Here is a 19,172-nt window from a genome sequence, read left to right as displayed (position 1 = left end):
CCAGTTCCAGTTTGTGAAGTTTTGAGGGACCCCGTTTCCCTCTGTCTTTTTGCTCTGCTATCCCTAGGCCATTGGCTTCCTTCACTTGGTCCAGATGCCCCACCCCTGTCTGCATTTCAGCCAGTGAGAAGTGAGAAAAGAGCTGGGCACACCGTTTCCTCCTTGGGCACAACTTGGCAGGGGCGCCACTCTTGCACTCACATTCCACTGGGCAGCACTTACTCACCTGACCACACATCGCTGCAAGAAAGGCTGGAAACGGCCGTCCTTCTTCTGGGCTGCCATGCACCAGCTAAACTGCTAATTAACAGGGGTTCTATTACTAAGGGAAAGCTGTACAGATAATGGGGGACACCCAGTCATTGTAAGCACGTAAGGTGGACAATTCCAAGTAAAGCACACAAACAAAATTCCAAGATCTCAACTGGGATTCTCAATTAGCTTTCCTTTTCACTCCTGACAGATAGAATATTTTTTTAACCTCTTTAACCAGTTTTGAAGTAAAATGGCTTTTTCAACTAATGCCACAATATCAAGTTACAAACCTCAATAACTTCTGTTTTTCTTTTGTAAAGACAGGGTCTCACCATGTTGCCCAGGCTGGTCTCGAACTCCCGGGCTCAAGTGATCCTCTCACCTTCGCTATGGAGGGAGGATCTTTTGGCTAAATTTGTGCACCAATTGAACTATGGTTTGCTTCATATTTTGTTCTAAATCATTCCAGTGTTTTGTCCAAATGAATTTAAGAGGGAATTTTGCCAAATGATAAGATACATCATCAAAATTTGGGGGCCACAGCTAAAGCGGTGCAGAGGGAAAGAATTATATCTTTAAAGGTAATGTAATATAACAAAAAAGAAAGGTAAAAAATCAGTGACATAAGATTCTACTTCAAGACACTAGAAAAGTAAACCAGAAGTATGTAGAATTAATACGTAGATATGTACAATTAATATGTCAATACGTATCTATGAAATATGTAGGTAAAGGGAAGAGCAGAAGTAAACGAAATAGTACATGAAAGGCAATAGGTAAGATTAACAAAGATAAAAGTTAGCTCCTTAAAGAGACCACCAGGATTGACAGACCCATAACTAACATTTTTCTACATCTTGATTTTATCACTTAACTCCTTGTTGATATACCTTCAAGACATCTTATATGGCTCTAAATTAAAGTTGTTCTTTACAATAGCTGTGGAAATTCCATTGGGTGGCTATACATGCAAAATGCTCAGCCATTTTTCTCATAATGGGAATGTGTTTTGTTTCCAGTTCTGGGAAGCTATAAACAACACTTGCAGTAAACATCTGTGCATTTTAGGATAAGGTTTGGGTACTTTTATTTTTACAGTTTGCATTTCTAGCAGTTCAAGAGCAGAGAGATGCTTTTCTGTGAATTACCTCTTTATAGCTATCACCTCCTTTTCTTGTCAATTTGTAAGAATTTGTATATTACAGAGATTAGCTCCTTGTCTAGTATTCACTTACAAATACAGGTTTATATAGCTTGTTTAATCATTTTATGTACAAAATTTTCAAATTTTTTTTTGGTTTTTTAAATATCAAGATTATCCATCTTGGTTTGTAAAGTCTTATCAACCTCCCTAGATTATAATTGTAATATCTTAGATTTTCTTGCAATTTTTTTTTTATATATATATAAGGGATAAAGCTATAGAGAGCCCTCCTGTCCATGGTCATGACCTTTCCAGGACAGCTCACTCCTGGTGGCTGGGGAAGTCAGGGAATAAAAGCCTGGTAATTTGGGCCCAACATGGGTTGACTCCTACAAGCAATATTTGTTTCAGAACCTCTGCAAGTTTGTGGAGGCCACGTCAGGCCTGCCTTGAAGATCAACTTCTCCCCTGCCCAGCCTGCCTTTCCCCACCAAGTACCTTTCACAAGTGTTGGTCCTTAGAAGTATTTTGACCTGAAAACTCCATCTCAGTCTCTGCTTCTGGAGACCCCAGCCAGGGGCAAGAGCAATGGGTTGGTGTGGGGCTATGGTGGGGGATCCATGTAGTCCAGCTCCAACAGCACAGGTCCTCATCTGGTTCCTAGTTTGCGTCACAAGTCTATGTATTCCACAGATGGGGGGTCCAAGATTGAAAAGGATCATGTGACATATTTTGGGGATTTTGACCTGATTTGACTTTTTATTTTTAAATGTTTACTTCTCTGTCCAGCCCAGACCTTTAGCTGATGTCCAGGTTCATGCATTCAGCTGTGGTTGGGCTCTCTCCAACTCAAATAGTCATGGGTTTTCCTCTCCACCTCCTCAGTTCACCCCCTCCCCCCCCCCCCACCTCCGTGATGGTGGCTATTCCTGCCCAGGTGCTCAGGCCGACATGGCCAGCTCCTCTCCTGGCACCCACCCTCTGACCGCTCAGCACCTCCATCCCTCTGCTGTCCACATGGACTGATTCCTGAACTCCGCCCACCTGCCTGCTCCTGCCTGGCTGCTCTCGAAGGATGATCACACCATGGGCCTCCCTGGTCTCCCTGCCTAGCCTCCACCACAGTCTATTCTATTCAATGATTCAGATTAGCCATGCCCTGCACCGAGCCCAGGTCTGCAGCCTCACTCTGTCAGCCACAGCCTTTCTCTGGTCAACAGGGCCCTGAGCCTCTGGTGCCTTCCACCTGCTGGTCTCTTTCCTGCTTCTCTCCTGTGTCCCCTTGCTCTGGTCACATGGCCTCTTGGTCTTCCTAGGACAGGCCAGGAGCGCTCCACCTCGGGATCTTACCCTTAGTCCTGGCCGCCCTGGGATGCTCCTTTCCGGGACATCCACCCGCTGAGCCCTCACCGCCTGGGCAGCTGCTACAAGGCCCCCTTCTTGGGGGGCTCCTCAGATGTCCATGAGCAATCACAGCCCCCCCACCACCACCCCCTCCCTTCCCAGCTTTTTTTCCAGTGCACTTCCCACCATCTGACATAGTTTGCGTGTCACACATGGCCTTCGGTTGGATTCTTCTGGAAGCTGACTCTGAGAGTGGGCATGACTCAGTTCACCTGGAGAAGTCCCCAGGAAGCTCGGGCAAGACGGTGGGGAGGGAGATGGGAAGGAAAAAATGCCCTTTCTGGTGGGATAAGTAGCAGGTGCCCACGGTGGGCTGCTGGTGCTCAGCTGCACTGGAGACCTCATGGAGACGCTTAGGAGCAGCATCAGAGGACTGCACTGGAGAGGCAGGGAAGCCAGGTCTGCTCCCCACCAGCTTCCGTTCACCCAGGGCAGCTTCCCAGGACTCCACTCCCAGGCCACACAGGCTCCTGCAGCCTGAGGAGGACCCGCAGGAGAGCAGGGGCAGCAAGAAGCCATCGCAGGGCAAAGACTCTGAGGCCTGCGGGACCCAGGCGGCACCACCAGCTTCTGCTTTGTGCACTGTCTTGGGCTGTCACCTGCTTGTCCTCTGTCCCTCTGTGGGTCGTGAGCTCCCTGAAGCCAGGGGTCTTTGTTTTGTTCTTTGCTGTGGCCAGAGACTACAATCGTTCCTGGTGCACAGTCGGCCCTGCTTAAATATGCACTGAGTGAGTGACGCCTCCTGGGTCCACCTCTGCAGGCTTCTGAAGTGAATATTTGGCATCTCTAAAGAACCCAGATCCCAGGCAAAGTCACCCCTGATTTGGCTGATGCAGACTCCACCTCCTGCTGCTTCTGGGCTGACTCTGAAGCCTGTTGCTACTGTTTGCAGCCAAGTTGGCTTTTCCAACAGCAGCAGCAACGGAGAGGGGCTCAGACTACTGATAAAAGCTCCCTTTACACCAGGTGCTTTTCCAATGCTTCTACAGCTGCCTTTTGATGTTGCAGTCACGAATCCTGATGGCAGAGTGATGATAATGGTCCCTATTTTGTCCGATGTCTCACTTGATAGGACGACCAAGAGTCCACAAATCGTTCGTGAGTGCACCTCTAACAACAGATTTTTTCCTAAACGGTTCCACCTGGTTTGATCAGGAAGAAGAAACAACAGATACGTGTATTTTCGTTTCTTCCTTCAGTGGAGGAGTCACAGTTGTTTTGGAAGCTGTCCAAGTGCCAGAGACCCCGGACACAGATTCCTGAGCATCCTTCCCATCCTTGAAGGCAAATCATCCATCTCTGTATCTCTAACTCCAGCACAGGTCTGGACAGGGGGCAGAGCTCAAAGCAAGGAGTGTCTGTGGACCAGTGTCTGTGAACCACCCAGGTGAAGTGAGACGAGCCCGTGTCGCTGGCCTGCAGAAGGGCCACAGTCTGCCCAAGTCTGCTTCTTCCCTGGGGAGGTGCAGGCCGAACGCCGTAGCCAGGATTGCTACAGAGGGAGGCTCTGCCCAGCTCATTACAGCCGGAGTGAGGCTTGAGATGTCTGTTCACTGCTCGTGTTGAGCTTGAGCACTTGGTTAAAGTGCTGGCCATCAGATTTCTCTATTGCAAAGGATCATTTTTCCCTTGTGTAATTGCCAAGCAACATATGCGGTGATGCTTTGGGACCTTATGGATATCCTGTTCTTCAAAATCTGTCCCCCAATGGTTTTGGCATCCACAGATGGTCCTCAAATGAGTCAATTGTAACATTTTCAAATTCCGTCATTCTTCATATATATCAGCTGCTGTTATTCTGTAAAGAATTCTTCCTGGCTCCAATCAGCTTTTTTTAGTATCACTATGAACTCATAGATCCTTTTTTAAAAAATTCAGTGTGTTCATTCTTGCTCCCATATATTTCTGATGCTCAAATACTTCTACATTTGTCCATTGAAAGTCCTCTGACTATAGCTTCTGTTTCCTTTTGACCAATTTCCATCATCTTTTGAGCACTTCTTGGCTTTCTGGTACAATACAACTGGCTGGAATCTTCAAAGAAGTCAACATCCCAAGAGATGAAATGATGGACTCGCTGTTTGACATTGCAGGGAATGAAAGAATCATGTCAAGCCATGCAGTGTGGTCCTAGATTGGATGCTACATTGAAAATAAAAGCTCTCACTTTGGACTGTATTTTAGATTATATCACTGCATCAACATGAAATGTTTGGGTGTGAAAATAGCATTGAGATTATGTAAGAAATTATTTTTTTCTTTAGGAGATATACACTGAAGTGTTTAGGGGTGAAATATCATGACCCCTGCACCATACTTTCAAATAGTTTTGCCAGAAAAGGAAACACACACGCACAATTGTGTGCACACATGCATGCACACACACACAGTCACATGCACACACACAATTTTCTTTAAATAATGCTCGTGGAGATAGGTGACCCACACACATGGTGTTATCAGTTGATGAAGCTATTTGAAGGGTATGTGATCACTGTACTACTCTGTACATTTCTGAATAGTTGACATTTTTTAAAGCTAAGAAATTGGGGAAAAAATGAAAAAAAAAATCAGAAGGGACAGGTATTGTGGTCAGGACTGTGGGCAGCTGGGCTTAGCCTGCCCTGAGAAAGCTCCTCATTTTACTGCAATTAATGCTATTGTTACCAGATGAAAAGTCCTGACTGTGAGTTGTCCAGGTTATTGGCAAAGAATTGAACAAAATGCACAGACAAAGCAACAGAAAAACAAAGCAACGAAAGAAAGAAAGTGCAGATTTACTGACGTGAAAGTACACTTCACAGAGTGGGAGTGGGCTCAAGCAAGTTGCTCAAGAGCCCCAATTACAATGTTCTTTAGGGATTTTTATTAAGCTAAGAGAATTTGGTAACACCTCTAGGTGCTCTTTTAGAGGCCTCTGATTGGATATGCCCTATGAAGGATTGGTCTATGACCAATCAGAGGCTGAAGTGGAACCTTCTGTCTCATTATTGCAGAAGTGAGGGTGTGGACTGTGTGCTGCCTAATCTTGCCTAAAATTGGCTGCACCTGCTGTTCTTTATGTCTTAATCTTTGGTTACCCCAATTCCCTATTCTCCTGCCTCACTATGACATGGGTAACTGGCCAATGTTTTTGAACTTCCAAAGGCTAAAATCTAGACAGCTTTGAAGAAAAGTTGTCTCTTTTATACTACAGAAAGAGATAATGCAGAAAACAGAGAGGAGGACAGACTGGAGGCAGGTAGCTGCTGATAGAATGTCTGAGCCAGGCACTGTGCTAGGTACTTCCTGCTACATTGTCAATCTATTTCCAGTGGTGACCTTTAAGAGACAAGGAAGGCAAGGCTCATTGAAGTCACAAACCTGCCCCAGTAAAAAATTGCTCATCTCAGATAATGACTTCCAGTAAAGAAATATGATTAAACAAATTCACCAAAGATTGGCCAAAAGCTACCTGAATGTAAAGATTTTAGAAGTCCTGGCCAGGGTTTATCTGCTGGTAAAAGGAAGCTTTGTAGCAGGAAGGGTTTTATCCCCTGAGCTGAAACATGGGTAGGGATAGCCGGGCCCTCTCACCTAAGCTGAACCTTGGCCCATTGGGCAGGCCTTGGAAAGCAGGTGCTGTCTCCTTTGCTTACACAGTTTGTGGGACATGACCCTGGCAGGGCCATTCCCCATCAGGGTGCTCCACTTCTTGCTTCACAGTGAGTACTGGGGACCCCTGGGGGACTTGGGTTGAGCCCTGAGTGGAGGGTGGTGCACAGCCTCCCCACCCCTGGCCAGCCCTTTACAGGGTTCAGAGCTCCACGGGCATAAACTCAGGGGCTTCTGCCACAATTTGAAGACGCTCCTGAGGAAGAATCTTAGGCACAGGAATGTTTTGCCCAGTGCTCTGTTACAATGGAGTCAGCGGCTGGGTGTGGAAATTAGGGTGAGTGGGTGGGAATATATTGCCCCTTCCCCAGGTCCAGCTGCCCAGGACACCTGTGGCTGTGGAAGGGAAGGACACTTTTGCAAACTTAAACAGCACCTACAAGGACTCTTTCTGATTGCTCTCCAGTGAGACATGAGTAAATTAGCTAATTAAGGCAGCTCCACTGAATACATTCTACATGCAGGCAATTTGCTGTTTACTTCCCACACGGACAAAGAAACGAAAATAGGAACTAAATCAACATCTCAGAAAGAAAAAATACCCTTGAATAAATTACAATTAAGTATTTCTTGATTATTGAAAGTGTGTGAAATGGTTCTCACCCCAAGGTCAAAAAGTTAATAGCCCCCGTCCAAACCAAAGTGTTCATCATTCGTTCAGGAAAGTATTTGTTTAGCGCCTGCAACGTGCCAAGCCTGTGGCTGGGCCTGATGATGAAATGGTGGGGAAGGCAGAGCAAAGGAGGATATTAATCAAATAGTCAAACAGATGAGACAGATCAGAGCTCCTCTGTCCACATTTCCTGGGGTCTGGCATCTCTTGAGATTCTGGTAACAACAGGCCAGGAAGGAGGCAGATGCTGTTTGTGCAAAGAAGACGGAGTCGGTAGATGGGACTTGCTGGCAGTTGAAGCTTCACAAGGCGATGCCGCCGATGTGTTTTAGATGCTCTTTTTCTGAGGCCAGGTCATCCTGGAGGGTCCTGTCCTCCCCCTGCTCTCTCACCCTCGTGGACATTTCTGGACTAGGGAGGAATGGCTGACGGTCACGACACAGTGGGGGCAGAAGAGAGAAGGTCTGGGGTGGAATGAACAGTCCAGGGAGTTGAGGAGTGTCAGTGGAGGAGGGGAGAAAGTGAGGGGGGGTGAATGGGGAAGAGGGTGGGGCCCACTTCCTGCCGGCTGAGGGGGGTTTTGTGGTTCTCCCTGACAGCTTGGGAGCAAGATGCTTTCCCATGGATGAGCTTGGGAGGCAAGTGGCCAGAGAACTCCTCTCCCACCCCGTTCCTGTGTCACAGGGAGGATACCACATAGGTCGGGATGTGTTGCTTGAATCTGGGTGAAGTACTGACTGTTCACTGTTGCTTCTTTGTGTGTGTCCCTGGATGGCAAAGGAGAGGCCTATTTTATTGCAAACTGTTGCACTTCTTTCCTGCTCCAATAAGGGCATTCAGCCAGGGTCAAATGTCAGATTCCTGGACTAGGCAGCCTCTGATTGCTCCTGATGAAATCATTTCAGCACCTAGGACAGCTCAGTGCTCAGTGCACATCTATATAACTGCTGAATCCCTGTCTTAGAACAAAGGCCAGTGTGCTGTTAGTGAATGGTGCTGATGCCTAGAAGTGGTTTCAGCACAGTGGTTTTGAGGCTCACAATCCAAAGTGGGTGAAGAGAGAAAGAGAAAGCTGGGGTCTTGGACATGGGAGCCACTGGGAAGCGACCCCAAATAGGATAACGGTGGTTTCCATCCAAAAGTCAGGGCTGTGCGTGAGGTATAACTTCAGTGCTGGGCCGATAAACCAGCACTTTAGGGTCAAGAGAAGCCCAGTTTTCCTGGTATAAATACTCCCAACATGGCTTATTTCAAACTACCAGAGGTTTAACACCAATTAACAAAATTTCTGAACATTTCACAGTTGGTTCTCAGAGCTGGCTGCCTGCACTCCACTGGGTGTGAATGATCGGTCTGGTCCCTACTAGGGGTTTCACAGCGGATGTGGGGTGGGTTCACCATGGGGCTGTGGGTGAGCCTGTATATCCCACCATGCAATAGGAAGTATTCCTTGCGTCACCCACAGAGTCCGACAGTGAGGACCTGGAACATGTAAACTGATGAACACTGAAAGAAGTGGAACCAGCAGGAATGAGGATCTCCTCAAATCCAGCAGAATATCCCAAAGGGAATAGAGACAATGCCAGGAGGAAGAGGGGCCCCTGTGGAGGCTCTGGAGCCCCTGGGGGTTTTTGAAAATGACTCTTTTGATCAGGCTGCAAAACTCAAACCTGGGGGAAAGAGGTTGACTGTGGCTACAGTTTTATCAGAAAAAAATATGCAAAAAAATTAGTACTTGATTCATTCTTTGATTACTTAAGAATGGGGGTACATCTGCCACTATAACCCAAATGTTAGACAGGAAATAAAAACTTATTTTCATCACATTTAGCTTTACTTTTCTAGAGAAGACCCTCATTAGACCTTTTTTGATTGTTTGTTTTGTTTTTTAGAAGAAGTGGCAAGTACATGGCTGAGAGCAGGGGTCTGGTGCAGGGTGACCTAATCCAGTCCTGATGATGCCGATTTCTACACAAGCAACCACCTTTCTGTGCCTCTGTGTTTTCATCTGCAAAATGGGAACAGTGATGTATAGTAGTGCCTGTTTTGGAGAGTACATGATTTAATACACATGGAGTATGGGGAACAGCGCCTGGCCTAAAGTGAATCCAAGGTAAATGTTTGTTAACTAAATCACAAAGCATTTGTTGTGAAACTTTGGTACTCAATTTAATTGAATTTACCTTGAATGGGCTTTTTAGTTGTATGGGTTGTCCTCAGATAACAATGGCCTTGTTTCATTACACGTGGTCCTGGCTGGGAAGAAAAGACACTACAGTGTGATAAGAGGGGCCTTGGGGGACCTGACCTGGGCCCTGGGCCTGGGCGAGGAGGTGATGAGGACACAGGAGAATCCCCCCAAGGAGGTGACATTCATCTGAGACCTAACAGGTGACGAGGTTCCTGGAGGTAACTGGGTGAGGATCAGGGTGGGGGTGGGGAACATACCAGGAGGAAGGGCCAGCACGTGCCAAGGCCCTGAGGTTCCTGGAAGCCTGGTCTGTCCAAGGCCAGCGGAGAGACCAGTGTGGCCATGACCGAGTGGACACAGGAGTGAGTGGTGCGAGGTGGGACTGGAAGGGGGCAGGGACCTGTGGGGGTTTGGATGCCATCCTGAGGTCCAAGGGCAGCCTCTGTGGTTTGATGGGTCCGATCTTTCTCTTTGGACGTCCCCATGGGAGGGCCTCCTTGTCTAGGGCTGAACCTTTCCTCCCCATTCCCACCATGTCCTGTTTCACAGGTAAGAACCTGTGTGGGAGGGAGACTCTGTTTCAGGGCCTTGGCCACATCTCAGAAGAAAATCTGAGAAGACCGTTTTCAGGAAATGCTTGGCCGGGAAGTCTGCCATGGGAAGCAGTGGTCTGAGATCCAGGTCAGGATCCTCCTGTAACATGCGGGTCTATGCAGGGAACTGCCAGGGGTCAGAATGAAGGCATCTGGCTTCGGGAGCATCCAGTGGGAAGCAGCCCAGGCTGGGAAGTGCAGATTTTACCGGAGCTGTAGGTTTTCATGAGGAACCTGGGGGTCACTCAGGCATCTCCCTGCAAACAGCTGCCTGCCCATGGTGAACATCCAGAGGCCGGGTCCCAGGGCTTCTCCTGGCTTCCCTGCCTCCGGTTCAGTCCCAAGAACAAGATGGTGTCACTGACCTTGCTCTCAGACACCCGCTTCCCATGGCAGAGTTCCCGGCCTGCCTGGGTTCCTCTGCCTCCTGGGTTCAAGTGATTCTTGTGCCTCACACCCAGCTGATTTGTGTATATTTAGAAGAGACAAAGGTTTCTCCATGTGGACCAGGCTGGCCTTGAACTCCTGACCTCAGGTGATCTGCCCACTTCGGCCTCCCAAAGTGCCGGGATTACAGGAGTGAGCCACTGTGCCCAGTCTTGTCTGTTTTCTCTTAACAAGTGCACAATATCAATGGGAGAAGCAACCCTGGCCTGAGCCCCTAAGTCAAACATCTGGGTGCACCTGGGGACAGTCAACATGGACCCGGTTACTGTGGCCCTGATGGTAGATTGTGGTCCTGGTTGGCACAGGTGGGTCATCACAGTCTTACCTGTAGCTGGTTTATGGAAGGTCTGAACTAGATACGAGCAGGAAATGGCTTCATTTTTCTCCAACCGCTGCCTTCGAGCAGCTTCTGTGAGGCAGGGTTGGGTTAGGGTGAGTAAGTGAGGCCAAATCATGCAAATGCAGGGTTGGATTGTATCTTAGTTGAAATGTTGATAACTTTTCCCACTAGGGTTTTTTTTTTTTTGCATTAAATTTGATTTTTTTTAAACCTGCATTAAAATATTGTTTATTTTGATCAGTGAATTTTTTGTTTGTTTGTTTGTTTTTGAGATGGAGTCTTGCTCTGTCATCCAGGCTGGAGTGCAGTGGCGCGATCTCGGCTCACTGGAGCCTCTGCTTCCCAGGTTCAAGCGATTCTCCTGCCTCAGCCTCCCGAGTAGATGGGACTACAGGTGCACACCACCGCGCCTGGCTAATTTTTTGTATTTTTAGTAGAGACGGGGTTTCAACATGTTAGCCAGGATGGTCTCGATCTCCTGACCTCATAATCCGCCTGCCTCAGCCTCCCAAAGTGCTGGGATTACAGGCATGAGCCACCACGCCTGGCCTGATCAGTAAATTTTTTGGTGCCCCCTTAAACTTTATGCCTCCCTTGCTGGACCCCGATAATCCAGAGATGAGCGCCTCCCTCCCCTGCCACGCCCTAGTCCCCATCCTGCTGATAGGTCTCTGGTCTCTGCTTCTTGATGACATCTGGGGAAGTTTCCCTAGGATTTTGGTCACTTTGATTTATCATAACAGACTTCTTAATAATGAATGGAATATGTCAGGGCCTGGTGGCTCATGCCTGTAATCCCAGCACTTTGGGAGGCTGAGGTGGGCAGATTACTTGAGGTGAGGAGTTTGACACCAGCCTGGTCAACATAGAGAAACCCCTTCTCTACTGAAAATAGAAAAATTACCTGGGCATGGTAACATGCGCCTATAATCCCAGCTACTCAGGAGGCTGAGGCAGGAGAATCACTTGAACCTGGGAGGCAGAGGTTGCAGTGAGCTGAGATCACACCACTGCACTCCAGTCTAGGAGACAGAGCAAGACTCTGTCTCAAAAAAAAAAACAAAAATGAATGGAATAACTCGTGTTTAGGTGTTACAAAATCCAGGCCAGACAAATCTAAACTTTTATCTCACACCCAGTTCCTACATTAGTCCTTTCTCCAGCTCAAGTTCAGCCTAAGCCTCGAGGGTCCTTAGTTGCGGGGGGAACCACCTGCTCTTTTCCCCACCTTTGTTCCTGTTTTTTCTCTGCTGGCTCCTGTGGGGTTGGGTGCATTCAGAAGTAGGGACAGGCTAAAGGTCTTTGGCTTTTTGGTTCTGTTGATGGGTGAGTTCCAAATACTAGCTTTTTCTTGTAGGATATTTCATTTATTTATTTGTTAAAAATATTTATTAAGAACACACCATTCATGTGCTGGAGACTGTTCCAGCCACTGGGGATAGGGTGATAAATGAGATAAACAAAAGTACCTGCCCATATTAAGCTCCTATTCTAGGGAAGAGAAAAAAGAAAGAAAATACACGTGTACTTAGTACATTAGAACGTTCCAGGTACTGTAAAGAAAAATAAAGCAGGCTGGACTCAGTGACTCATGTCTGTAATCCCTGCCCTTTGGGAGGTCGAGGTGGGCAGATTGCGTGAGCTCAGGAGTTCTAGACCAGCCTGGGCAAGGCAAAATCCTGTGTCTACAAAAAAAAAAAAAAAAAATTAGCTGGGTGTGATGGCATGCACCTGTGGTCTCAGCCACTGGGGAGGCTGAGGTGGGAGGATTGCTTGAGCCTGGGAGGCGGAGGTTGGAGTAAGCCAAGATCGCAACATTGCACTCCAGCCTGGGTGACAGAGTCAGACCCTGTCTCAAGAAAAAAAAAAAAAAAGGAAAAAAAAGAAAGTGGAGGTGGGACAAGAGGGGAGGGAGGGGCCTGGGGATGGGAACCTCCCTGAGCTCCCACAGTTCTTCCTGCCCCTCTCCTGTCTCAATGGGCACGGGCCACCTGGGGCTTGTGGTTGTTTTATGCCAACCTAATATCTTGTTCTTGCCAACAGTTGGAGGCCAATTGAGGCTTCTCTGTCCTCCACAGGGAACAGCATTGGCCTAAACCTGCAGGCACCATCGCAAAGGGGAGTCAGCTCAGGTAAACCCGCTGGTGAAGCATGATTCCAGCGTGGGGACACAGAGGCTGACGTATCTTGCTGTAGGTGATTTAATGTTGGGCCTCAGTATTTCACTACCCCTGTAAGAGTATGACACATCCACATCCTTACCAGGGCCCGAGGGAGGGTGGATAGACTTATCCATCCCATAGGTATTGCTCGTGGCTGGGTAACTTGCTTATGCCAACAAGATTTTCATAGACACGGCACAGGCAGAAGCCTGGAATGTGTTGGCACTGCCAGGCCTGCCCCCTAATGCTCTTGATTTTTCCCACGAGACGAGCGTGCCCCAGGGAACTTCGGCTCCAGCTGCAGGATGAGAGGCGTGTGGAGCACGCAGGGTTCCAACCCTCAGCCTGGAGTCAAGCCCAGACTAGATCAGCCTAAGCCCAGCCAAGCCACGGGTGCAGGAGTGAAAAGCAAATGCTAACTGTCCATGACATTGACTTTCAAAGGGGCGTGTCATGTTATGTGGCTCATCCCAGCAACAATGAAGATATTTCTCTATCAGTCAGTCGGTAAATAATTATTGACAATGTGCTAGGAAGGTGGAGTGATTGGAGTAGATTTGGTCCCTATTCTTATGGAGCTTACTTTCTAGAGGGCAAGACAGATGATAGGTGAATAAATATAAATTATTCTATTAGGTCGATGCAGCAGTAATTCCAGCTTTTGCCAGTAAAGGTAATGGCAATCAAAAGCGGGGAGGAGCCGGCGCTGCCGTTCATTAAAAGTAATGACAAAAACTGCGATGACTTTTGCACCAACCTAATAGAATAAATTACGAGTGCGCAAAACGCTGTGATGGGAAAGTTCCAAGTGCCAGGATAGCATCTAGCTTCCTGGAGTCAGGAGATGGGGGTTTTCAACCTAAGCAAGGTTAAGTCCAAGTGGTGGGGGCAGGCGGGGGGTGATATTTCAGTGGAGACTCCAAGGATGAACGGAAATTAGAAAAGTGAACGCAGATGGTGAGGGGGGAAGGGTTTCAGGCACAGAGAACAGCATGTGCAAAGGCCTTGGGGGAGGACACCGTGTGTTCATGGACTGAGGGGCGGCCAGCAGGCTGGAGCTGAGCGGGTTGAGGAGGATGGGGAGCCGGGGAAAGGCGCTCCACGCAGGGGGCACAGCAGGGGCAAAGGCCCGGAGTCAGGCCTGAGCCTGTGTGGTTTCAGGAAGTGACAGAGGCCTGTCTGGGAGGAAAGTAATGGCAGAGGGGAGACCATAAGGTCAGGGCAGAGGGCAGGGCCGTGCTGGGCACTGTGGGCTGTGGATAGGACCTGGCATTTATGCTCGGGTGAGGGGAACTTGTTAGAAGATTTTAAGGAGGGCAGGAACATCTGGGGATAATGTGTATTCTAGGAATCTCAACCAAGTAAATTCATAGTTTGAATGTTCACAAGACTTCTGCACAGGCAAAGTGAAAGATCGTTTCTAGAGCTGTGAGATAAGATCATAGTAAAAAAGAACTACTAAGTTTTTAAAGGTTATTTCAAATGATGGATTTCCATCTTACAAATGAATGCAAGTAGGTTGCAAGGTTGATGGAAAGTAGAAAAGTTTCCTGACTTGCGTGAACAGAAAAGAAACATCAATTTGAAAGGAAACCATTTATTTATTTACTTCCTCTAAGTTTTCCTGACTGCTACATTTCATAAGAAGGGATTGTTTATGAGGGTCAAGGAGCTGGAGGCCTGGGGAGGAGCTGGTGTTTCCGTTCAAGTTTGAGGGTCCTGGAGCTGGAGCCCAGGGGAGGAGCCGGTGCTGCCACTGATATCTTAGGGTCGTGGAGCTGAAGATCCCAGAGGAGCCGGTGCTGCTATTCTAGTTTCAGTTTCGTGGAGCTGGAGACCCAGGGAGAAGATGGTGCTGCTGTTCTAATTTAAGGATCGTGAAACAGAAGACCCGGAAAGGAGCTGGTGCTGCCGCTGCTCAGATCTGAGGGTGTTGGAGCTGGAGCCTGGGGGTGGAGCCGTTGCTGCCTTTGAAGTGTGAGAGTCATTGAGCTGGAAGTCCAGGAAGCAGCTGGTGCTGCTGTTCCAGTTTGAGGGTCGTGGAGCGCAGACCCAGGCAGGAGCAACATTGCTGTAGTTCGAGGGTCAGAAAGCTGGCGACCCAGGGGGGGAGAGGTCTTGTTCGAGTTTGAGGGTCGTGGAGCTGCTGACCCAGGGAGGAGCAATTTTGTTGTAATTCGAGGGTCCGGAAGCTGGAGACCCAGGGAGGAGAGGTCTTGTTCTGGTCTGAGGGTCGTGGAGCTGCAGACCCAGGGAGGAGCAATGTTGTTGTAATTCAAGGGTCTGGTAGCTGGCAACCTGGGGAGGAGAAGTCTTGTTCGAGTTTGAGGCTGGTGGAGCTGCCGACCAGGGAGGAACAATTTTGTTGTAGTTCGAGGGTCAGGAAGCTTGCGACCCACGGAGGAGAGGTCTTGTTCTAGTTTGAGGGTCGTGGAGCTGCCGAACCAGGGAGGAGCAATTTGGTTGTAATTCGAGGGTCCGGTAGCTGGCAACCCAGGGAGGAGAAGTCTTGTTCTAGTTTGAGGGTTGTGGAGCTGCTGACCCAGGGAGGAGCCATTTTGTTGTAGTTTGAGGGTCAGGAAGCTGGAGACCCGTTGAGGAGAGGTCTTGTTCTGGTGTGAGGGTCGTGGAGCTGCAGACCCAGGGAGGAGCAATTTGGTTGTAATTGGAGGGTCTGGAAGCTGGCGACCCAGGGAGGAGAGGTCTTGTTCTGGTCTGAGGGTCGTGGAGCTGCAGACCCAGGGAGGAGCAATGTTGTTGTAATTCGAGGGTCCGGAAGCTGGCGACCCAGGGAGGAGAGGTCTTGTTCTGGTCTGAGGGTCGTGGAGCTGCAGACCCAGGGAGGAGCAATGTTGTTGTAATTCGAGGGTCAGGAAGCTGGCGACCCAGGGAGGAGAGGTCTTGTTCTAGTTTGAGGGTCGTGGAGCTGCCGAACCAGGGAGGAGCAATTTGGTTGTAATTGGAGGGTCTGGAAGCTGGCGACCCAGGGAGGAGAAGTCTTGTTCTGGTCTGAGGGTTGTGGAGCTGCCTAACCAGGGAGGAGCAATTTGGTTGTAATTGGAGGGTCCGGAAGCTGGAGACCCAGGGAGGAGAGGTCTTGTTCTGGTCTGAGGGTCGTGGAGCTGCAGACCCAGGGAGGAGCAATGTTGTTGTAATTCGAGGGTCTGGTAGCTGGCAACCCAGGGAGGAGAAGTCTTGTTCGAGTTTGAGGCTGGTGGAGCTCCCGACCAGGGAGGAGCAATTTTGTTGTAGTTCGAGGGTCAGGAAGCTGGAGACCCAGGGAGGAGAGGTCTTGTTTTAGTTCGAGGGTCGTGGAGCTGCAGACCCAGGGAGGAGCAATGTTGTTGTAATTCGAGGGTCTGGAAGCTGGAGACCCAGGGAGGAGAGGTCTTTTTCTAGCTTGAGGGTCGTGGAGCTGCCGAACCAGGGAGGAGCAATGTTGTTGTAATTGGAGGGTCCGGAAGCTGGCAACCCAGGGAGGAGAGGTCTTGTTCTGGTATGAGGGTCGTGGAGCTGCAGACCCAGGGAGGAGCAATTTTGCTGTAATTCAAGGGTCCGGTAGCTGGAGAACCAGGGAGGAGAGAGGTCTTGTTCTGGTCTGAGGGTCGTGGAGCTACAGACCCAGAGAGGAGCAATTTTGTTGTAATTCGAGGGTCCGGTAGCTGGCAACCCGGGGAGGAGAGGTCTTGTTCTAGTTTGAGGGTCGTGGAGCTGCCGACCCAGGGAGGAGCCATTTTGTTGTAATTTGAGGGTCAGGAAGCTGGAGACCCAGGGGAGGAGAGGTCTTGTTCTGGTCTGAGGGTCGTGGAGCTACAGACCCAGGGAGGAGCAATTTTGTTGTAATTCGAGGGTCTGATAGCTGGCAACCTGGGGAGGAGAAGTCTTGTTCGAGTTTGAGGCTGGTGGAGCTGCTGATCAGGGAGGAGCAATTTTGTTGTAGTTCGAGGGTCAGGAAGCTGGCGACCCAGGGAGGAGAAGTCTTGTTCGAGTTTGAGGGTTGCGGAGCTGCAGACCCAGGGAGGAGCAATTTGGTTGTAATTGGAGGGTCCGGAAGCTGGAGACCCAAGGAGGAGAAGTCTTGTTCTGGTCTGAGGGTCGTGGAGCTACAGACCCAGGGAGGAGCAATTTTGTTGTAATTCGAGGGTCCGGTAGCTGGCAACCCGGGGAGGAGAAGTCTTGTTCGAGTTTGAGGCTGGTGGAGCTGCCGACCAGGGAGGAGGAATTTGGTTGTAATTGGAGGGTCTGGAAGCTGGCAACCCAGGGAGGAGAAGTCTTTTTCTAGTGTAGGGTCGTGGAGCTGCCGAACCACGGAGGAGCCATTTGGTTCTAGTTTGAGGGTGAGGAAGCTGGCGACCCAGGGAGGAGAGGTCTTCTTTTAGTTTGAGGGTCGTGGAGCTGCAGACCCAGGGAGGAGCAATTTTGTTGTAATTCGAGGGTCTGGAAGCTGGAGACCCAGGGAGGAGAGGTCTTGTTCTGGTCTGAGGGTCGTGGAGCTGCAGACCCAGGGAGGAGCAATTTTGTTGTAATTCAGTGGTCCGGTAGCTGGTAACCCAGAGAGGAGTAGTCTTCTTTGAGTTTGAGGGTCGTGGAGCTGCCTAACCAGGGAGGAGCCATTTGGTTGTAGTTTGAGGGTGAGGAAGCTGGCGACCCAGGGAGGAGAGGTATTGTTTTAGTTTTAGGGTCATGGAGCTGCAGACCCAGGCAGGAGCACTGTTGTTTTAGTTTGAGGGTCAGAAAGCTGGTGACCCAGGGAGGAGAAGTCTTGTTCTAGTTTGATGTTCATGGAGCTGCAGACCCAGGCAGGATCAATGTTGCTGTAGTTCGAGGGTTAGGAAGCTGGTGACTCAGGGTGGAGCAGTCTTGTTCTAGTTTCAGGGTCGTGGAGCTGCAGACCCAGGCAGGAGCATTGTTGTTTTAATTCGAGGGTCACGAAGTTGGCGACCCAGGGAGGAGAGATCTTGTTTTAGTTTGAGGGTTGTGGAGATGCAGACCCAGGCAGGAGCAATGTTGTTGTAATTCAAGGGTCCGGAAGCTGGAGACTCAGGGAGGAGAGGTCTTGTTCTGGTCTGAGGGTCGTGGAGCTACAGACCCAGGGAGGAGCAATGTTGTTGTAATTCGAGGGTTCGGTAGCTGGCAACCTGGGGAGTAGTAGTCTTGTTCTAGTTTGAGGATCGTGGAGCTGCAGACCCAGGGAGGAGCAGTGTTGTTGTAGTTTGAGGGTCATGGAGCTACAGACCCAGGGAGGAGCCGTGTTGTTTTGAGTGTCGTGGAGCCAGAGATCCACGGAGGAGCTGGTGCTGCCTTTGGAGTCTGAGAGTCATTGAGCTGGAGATCCAGGGAGGAACCGGTGTTGCTGTACTAGTCTGAGGGTAGTGAAGCTTGAGACCGAAGGAGGAGTGGGTGCTGCTGTTCATGCCTGAGTGTTATGGAACTGGAGAACCAGAAAGGAGCTGGTGGTGCTGTTTTAGTTTGAGGGTAGTGGCACTGGAGATCCTGGGAAGAGCCGGTGCCATCATTTACATCTGTGGATCCTGCAGCTGGAGCCCTAGGCAGGAGCTGGTGTTGTTGTTCAAATCCGAGGTCATGGGGCTTGAGGTACAGGGAGGAGCTGCTGCTGGTGTTCAAGTCTGAGGGTCGTGTAGCTGGAAAGAGGGGCGGAAGTAGTCTTGGTGTCTAGTGTGAGGGTGGTGGAGCTGGAGACCTGTGGAGGAGCCAGTGCTGCTGTGTAGTTTGAGGGTCATGGAACTGGAGATCTAGGGAGGAACCAGTGCTACTGCCATTTAAGTCAGAAGATTGTGGATCTGGAGTTTTGGGGAATAGCCCATGCTGCTGTTTAACTGTGGGGAGGATCCTGTGTGTCAGTTGAAGTTTGAGGGTTTGGGAGCTGGAGAGCCAGGGAGGAGCCGATGCTGCTGTTCTAGTTTGAGGGGAGTGGAGCTGGAGATCCCTGGAAGAGCCGGTGCTGTCATTTAAATCTATAGGTCCGGAAGCTGGAACCCTGGTGGGGAGCCGGTTCTGCCATTCGTGTCTTAAGGTCGTGGAGCTGGAAACCCAGGGAGGCAGCGGTGCTGCTGTTCTAGTTTAAGGATCATGAAGCTGGAGACCTGGTCAGGAGGTCGTGCTACGGTTGTTCAAATCTGAGGGTCGTGGAGCTGGAGCCTTGGGGAGTTGCCGGTGCTGCCTCTCAAGTCTGAGAGTTGTTGAGCTGGAGATTCAGGGAGGAGCCTGTGTTGCTGTTGTAGTTTGAGGGTCATGGAACTGGAGACCTGGGGAGGAGCTGATGCTACCGCCATTTAAGTCAGAGGGATCTGGAGTTTTGGGGAACAGCCCATGCTGCTGTTTAACTGTGGGGAGGATCTGCTGTGTCAG

The 19,172-nt window shown here is 49.6% G+C and overlaps 1 protein-coding gene across 5 annotated transcripts in view; it reads left to right on the top strand.

The window, feature by feature from the left end:
* The window catches only part of LOC129138251 (uncharacterized), a 79,822-nt gene that overhangs the window by 37,111 nt on the left and 23,539 nt on the right, over positions 1-19,172 (top strand). Inside the window, exons 6-8 of one of the 5 annotated variants that reach the window (XR_010154274.1) lie at positions 8,963-9,183; positions 9,291-9,942; positions 12,720-14,212. Coding sequence is in view for 1 of the 5 variants with exons in the window: in XM_063803088.1 (XP_063659158.1) it covers positions 9,895-9,942 (48 nt within the window). In the remaining 4 variants the exon portion in view is untranslated. Of the gene's footprint in view, positions 1-8,962; positions 9,184-9,290; positions 9,943-12,719; positions 14,213-19,172 lie in introns of those variants that run through there. The other 4 variants (XR_010154271.1, XR_010154273.1, XM_063803088.1 and 1 more) reach the window with 4 other exon arrangements.

The sequence above is a fragment of the Pan troglodytes genome, chromosome 21, assembly GCF_028858775.2.
Source record: "Pan troglodytes isolate AG18354 chromosome 21, NHGRI_mPanTro3-v2.0_pri, whole genome shotgun sequence".
NCBI classification, from domain to species: Eukaryota; Metazoa; Chordata; class Mammalia; order Primates; family Hominidae; genus Pan; species Pan troglodytes.
Note: the sequence above shows the minus strand (reverse complement) of the source record. Positions and strands in the feature narration are given on the sequence as shown.